This window comes from Balaenoptera musculus, chromosome 15 (assembly GCF_009873245.2).
Source record: "Balaenoptera musculus isolate JJ_BM4_2016_0621 chromosome 15, mBalMus1.pri.v3, whole genome shotgun sequence".
Taxonomy (NCBI): domain Eukaryota; kingdom Metazoa; phylum Chordata; class Mammalia; order Artiodactyla; family Balaenopteridae; genus Balaenoptera; species Balaenoptera musculus.
Window position 1 is genome coordinate 81,845,343 of NC_045799.1, and position 6,000 is coordinate 81,851,342.

The following is a 6,000-nucleotide window of genomic DNA, read 5'->3' on the forward strand; positions in this document are numbered from 1 at the left end:
CCAAGCAATTAAACCATGAATACAGATCACAGAGCCAGATCTTGCGATTCAAAATTGTGCCTATGGCTTGTTTGCTTAGATTCAAGAGGCCTCCTGAAATAACTTTGCAGGTTATGTCATCTTCCCATGGGATAAATATTTCCTTCCACACATCCCATCATGCTTCCACTCTTGTTCCAAATGCTGCACAGCTGGTTGTGACTACAAAAACGATATGCACATCTTTCTACCCATTACTAAGTTGGGTATTCACTGCACTTTTGGTGTCAGCAGTTAGAGGATGTAGCAAATGGTTCAGACATGTCACAATCAGAATCATTTGGGTTTCCAGGAGAGCAGAAAGTAAAAAGTGATGAAAAGGAGTAAAAGAGGAATCAGAGAATAGAGGCAAATATCGTACAACCATGTGGAAGGGAATGAATGAAACAGGAAGTGTAAGATGAAGGAAAAAAACGAGGGTCTTGGGGTATGTTGGAAAAGAAAGGAAAAGCATTGGTCTCTCCTCATTGCTGCAGTAACTTCCTAACAAGTTGTGCTTGACCCTGTGCTGGCCTCATCCAGGGAATTCCCTTCTTAAGCCACCTGACAGAGCCTGGTAAAACACAGAGCTTGCAACTTTCCTCTGTGGTTCAAATCCCTACAACCACTCCCATCATCCCCAAGATAAAATCTAAGTGCCTCAGGGTAGTATCTGAAGACTCTTCTTCATCTGGCCAAGAGTGGCTTCTTCAGACTTGTCTTGATCCCATCTCCTCATGCATTTGGCCAGAAGGAGAGAAGGGGAGAGGGCATTTCAGGATGTGAGAGTGGCCCATCTTACCATCATTATCATTGTTGAGTATGCTTCTCATTTCTTGGTTGAAAAAGACAGGGTCTAAATCAAGCCAACTCTCTTACTGCTAATAAAGGAGTGATCAGATCCCAGGCCAAGATAGGGATCCTCTGCTTCTAGGGTCGATGTCCCACCCTGGTCTGGTCAACAGGGGGCTGGAGAGCATGAAAGGCCTCTGGAAAGAGCTACTGGGCTTTGCAGCACCATAGTGACCTGTCTTGTACTTGTTAGGGTACATTCCTGGGATTTGAACATTTAACTGAGGTAAACTCATATGGCACAAAATTAACCATTTTAAAGTGAACAATTTAGTATCCTTTAGCACATTCACCATGTTGTGCTACGACACCGCTATCTAGTTCCAAAATATTTCCATTACAACCAAAATAAATTTGTGCCCATTAAGCACATACTCTCCACTCTCCTCTTCCCAGGCCCTGATAACCACCAATGTACATTCTCTCTTTATGGATTTGTTTATTCTAGATGTTTCCTATAAATGGATTCATGTAATATGTGGGCCTTTGTGGTCTGGATTCTTTCATTCACGTTTTCAAGTTCACCCCTCTTGCACCATGCATCAGTACTTCACTCCTTTGATGGCTGAATACTATTCTATTTGTTTATGAAAAAATTAATTAATAGTCAATCTAGGGCTTCCCTGGTGGTGCAGTGGTTAAGAATCCGCCTGCCAATGTAGGGGACACGGGTTCGAGCCCTGGTCCGGAAGATCCCACATGCCATGGAGCAACTAAGCCCATGCGCCACAACTACTGAGCCTGCGCTGTAGAGCCCGCGAGCCACAACTACTGAAGCCTGCGTGCCTAGAGCCCATGCTCCGCAACAAGAGAAGCCACCGCAATGAGAAGCCTGCACACTGCAAGGAAGAGCAGCCCCCGCTCACCGCAACTAAAGAACACCAGTGCAGCAAGGAAGACCCAATGCAGCCAAAAATAAACAAATAAATAAATAAATAAAAATTAAAAGTTCCCTTAAAAAAAATAGTCAATCTAAGAAAGAAATAGAAAATTTTATTCGCACCAATCTGAGGATTATAACCTGGGAGACAATCTTTCAGAAAGCTTTGAGGACCGTTCCAACCATTAGAGGTCAAAGCACAGTTATGTAAGTTTTTGAGTCAAAGGGTTATACATCAAATGACATACTGACAGTTTACACAAGCCAGATCTGCACATTGCAACCCCTCACAAGATTAAAAGGATTGTTATCTCTAAGGAGTTATCTTGCTGGCACCAGAGAAAATTGCTCTTGACTATGAAGCAGGCATTCCTGTGTCTTCTAAGGCGGTCTGGTTAATGCACATGCACAATGCACTCTAAAGGGGGAGCGTGGCCCAAATGGCAGAGAGGGAATTTTTTTTTTTAAGATTTTTTTTTTCTTTTGATGTGGACCATTTTTTAAAGTCTTTATTGAATTTGTAACAATATTGCTTCTGTTTTCTGTTTTGGTTTTTTTAGCCACGAGGCATGTGGGATCTTAGCTCCCCAGCAGGGATCCAAACCCACACCCACTGCATTGGAAGGCAAAGTCTTAATTACTGGACCACCAGGGAAGTCCCGGCAGAGAGGGAATTTAATGTATGAAAAATTTTTTCTTGTCTTGCCTTAAAAATAAGTTTGTTTCACCATATTGTATACAACATATACAACCATTTGTTTATCCATTCATCCATGGATTTTCCTTGTTTCCAACCTTTTGCTTTTGTGGATACTGCTGCAATGAACATGAAGATACAGGTACGGTTTTGAGAAACTGTTTCCAATTCTCTGTTATCTCCCCAGGAGTGCAGTTGCTGGGTCATATGGTAATCTATGCTTACCTTGCTGAGGAGTGGCCAAACATTTTCCCATGATTGTTGCACCACTTTACAAACCCCACCAGCAATGAATGAGCCGTCCAATTTTCTACACATTCTCACCAACACTTGCTTTTTACCTTATTTTTATAGCGTCCTAGTGGCCTGTGATGCAGTAACATTCTTCTGAAATTTTGACTTTTTGAAACCACAAAATCAAAACGTTCCAAATGGTTAAGAATCTGTAAGAATTTGCCAGGGATAGAGGGGGGAAAACGGGGAGGAAAGGGTATGGATGGGAACCTGCCCCAGGAGGTCCCTTAGCTTTCTATGGACTCCAGGGACACCTATGCCTCTCTGTTGTGTAGACAGCTGGCTAGTAGGGATCCACAAAATGTGACTGACATGCAGGGGCTGGGTGAGTTATTTAAACCCTCTCAGCCTCAGTTGCCTAATCTATAAAATGAGCATTAATAATTATATCTTTCCCTCCTAAAGGAGCCCAGATCAGACCAGACCCTGGTCCGTGACCTGAAGGTTTTGGGGCCTGGATCTGCAAGTCGGCCTCCTGGTGGCTTTGAGTGAAGAGAACATGTGACCTTGTCCATCAGATACCTGACCCTCAGCAGACCCTCTACAGATGTTCACTCTTACGAGTTCATAAACTGTTCAACTAGTGGCTAAAAAGGACAAGAATTATAGCGTAATCACAAATTATGGAATATATCTTCTGTCAGCAAGAGGAGGAGACCTGAGCTCAAGTTGTAGTGAAAAATCATTAAAATGTTGGGAGTTTGCTGAACGTGAACTCTTCATTTATTTCCTCCTTATTGTGTATAAATGGCTCTTTTTACCACCTGGTATGTGTGGAGCCACTGAGTCATAAATGTTCAGGACATTATTTCCTGGATTCTAACTGGGGCTGGAGGTGTCTGTCCAGCTGTGTGAGCTCAGGGCCCTAAGCAGGACCTCCAGCCCCGCCTCGCCCCACCTCTGTAGGACCTCAAAGCCCCCTGGGGTGATGTTCCTCCCACTCTCCTCCTCCTACCCCGGGGCAAAAATTGTTTCTGAAAAGTTTCCAAACTTGAGTCCATTGTTGGCTGAGAAAAGAAAGATCCAAAAGGAAAAAAAAAAACAACAACAAGAATCAAGAGAGCTCATTCCCTCCTTACAGACACGGTGTATTTATGAAATTCAGCCAGGACCTCCAGGCAGTTACCAGATCCCTTACCCTGAGCTGCACGTTCCTCCCCCAGTTACTGCGAGTATTGGCTGCTACTGATTAAAGGCTGCCCTGCTCTCTAGAGAATCTCCCGGGGCCAAATTGAAGCCACTTCACCTGGGAGTTTGTTCATCCTGGGGGATAAGAAGACCAGTCTATGATGGGGTACAAAAGGCTGGCCTGTGCCTCCAAGTGGGATCTACTCTGTATTACAAATCTCTTTCAGGCTTCCTGTGGAATCAGTCTCCACAGAGACCACATCTTCACCCAGCTTTTCCCCTTGCCAACCCAGCTCCCCTCATTCCCTTCCCCTGAGATCACTCTCTCAGTAAACTATTTGTGCCAGAGCTCTCAGGCCCTGCTTTTAGGGAACCAGACCTAAGACAGCGGCTGAGCCCGAGCTAATGTGTGCACAGTGGCATTCAGCTGAGGGGCACAGAAGCACTGAAATTCAGCCCAAACTTTGTGGGCCAAGCAATGCAAGGAATGGAGGGGCCTGTCTGATTTGCCCAAAGCCACTGATTAGTCTACACTCAGTCCTGGACGGACGGTCCTGGGATTTTAAACTCAGGAGCTCCAGCTTCAGAGCCACTCGTCGGGCACGGTGTAGTGCTATCTCCTTAGAAAAAAACAAGACAAAGAAACTAAGGTGAGAGAGGGGGAGAGCCGTATAAGCCAAAAGGTACCCTTGTGACCCCCACCCTAAAGAAACAATCACAAACTTACCGAAGTGTCTGTTGAAAGACCATTTTCCTGACCCATCTCAAAGTTGTCAACCTGATATTTCACACCCCCTGAGTCTCCCACAGACGACGACATCTCTACATGACCACAATATGACCTCCAAGTCAGGAAGTTAATGCTGACACATCACTGCCGTCTAATCTCAGAGCCCCCAGTTCCCCACCTGTCCCAACAAGGTCCTTGTAGCAGAAGGACCCGGCCCTCGAGTTGTGTTTAGACATTACCTCTCTGTAGTCTCCTTCATCTGGAACATTTTCAGTCTATCTTTGGTTTTCATGACGTTGACTCTTTCGAAGATTCCAAACCAGTTACAGACGAGGAGGAGAATCTTCCTCCGTTTGGGTTTGTCTGACTCTTTTCAGGATTTCTTCAGGTTTGCCTCCTTGGCAGGAATATCACACAGGTGAGGTGAGTTCTTCTCACTGTGTCCCATCAGGTGACGCACGATCAAGTCCCCCCCATCCTGACGCTGCTCTCTGATGAGGAAAGGAGTGTCTGCCAGGTTCCTCCACTCTGAAGTTACCCCTTCTGCTCTATAATTAATGTGTATTTTGAGCAGCACTACTTTGAAGCTATGTAAGTTTCCTCGTCAAATTGCAATTCATCCGTTAATTTATTTACATATATCTGTATGTACTCATGTTTTCCTATTTTCTTGAATGGCTTAACAGCTCTTACTATCCTTATTTATTATGATGCTCAAATGGTCTCCGATTTGGGCAGTGGAAGCCCCTCAGGCTGGCTTCTGGGTCCTTTGGACACATCCCCCTCAATGTTTACATTTCCTTGCTTTCTAGCCCAAGACGGTCCATCGTCATCATGTACTTTCCCAGCCCTGGAATCAGCCATTTCTCTAAGGAGCCCAATTCCTTTCAGTGGAAAATGATATTTATAATCCAAGATCTGGGCACAAGGTATGCTTATTGCTATTAGGGTGTTACTGTTTCTACACTATATCAGTGGAAAGCAATAGATGTTATGTGTTTTTGTAGCTACACAAACACACACACATACCTATCTATCTATATCTGTATCTCTCTCTCTGTCATGTCTATCTATCATCTATCTATCTATCATCTGTCTATATCATCCAGCCTGCTATCATCTCTCTACATAGAAAAGCATGGATTTAATATGACCCTGCAATCCCACTTCTAGGCATATATCTGGAGAAAAACATGGTCCAAAAGGATACATACACCCCAGTGCTCATTGCAGCACTATTTACAATAGCCACGACATGGAAGCAACCTATGTCCATCGACAGAGGAATGGATAAAAAAGATGTGGTACATATATACAACGGAATATTACTCAGTCATTAAAAAGAATGAAATAATGCCATTTGCAGCAACATGGATGGGCCTAGAGATTGTCATACTGAGT

General features: G+C 44.2%; 1 protein-coding gene across 1 annotated transcript in view; it reads right to left on the reverse strand.

The window, feature by feature from the left end:
* LOC118880768 (cytochrome P450 3A29-like) overlaps positions 1–4,976 on the reverse strand; it is a 38,966-nt gene extending 33,990 nt beyond the window's left edge. The window contains exon 1 of the mRNA XM_036824693.1: positions 4,839–4,976. Within this exon, the coding sequence (XP_036680588.1) occupies positions 4,839–4,891 (53 nt within the window). The 5' untranslated portion in view covers positions 4,892–4,976. The remainder of the gene's footprint in view (positions 1–4,838) is intronic.
* Positions 4,977–6,000: the final 1,024 nt, after the last annotated feature.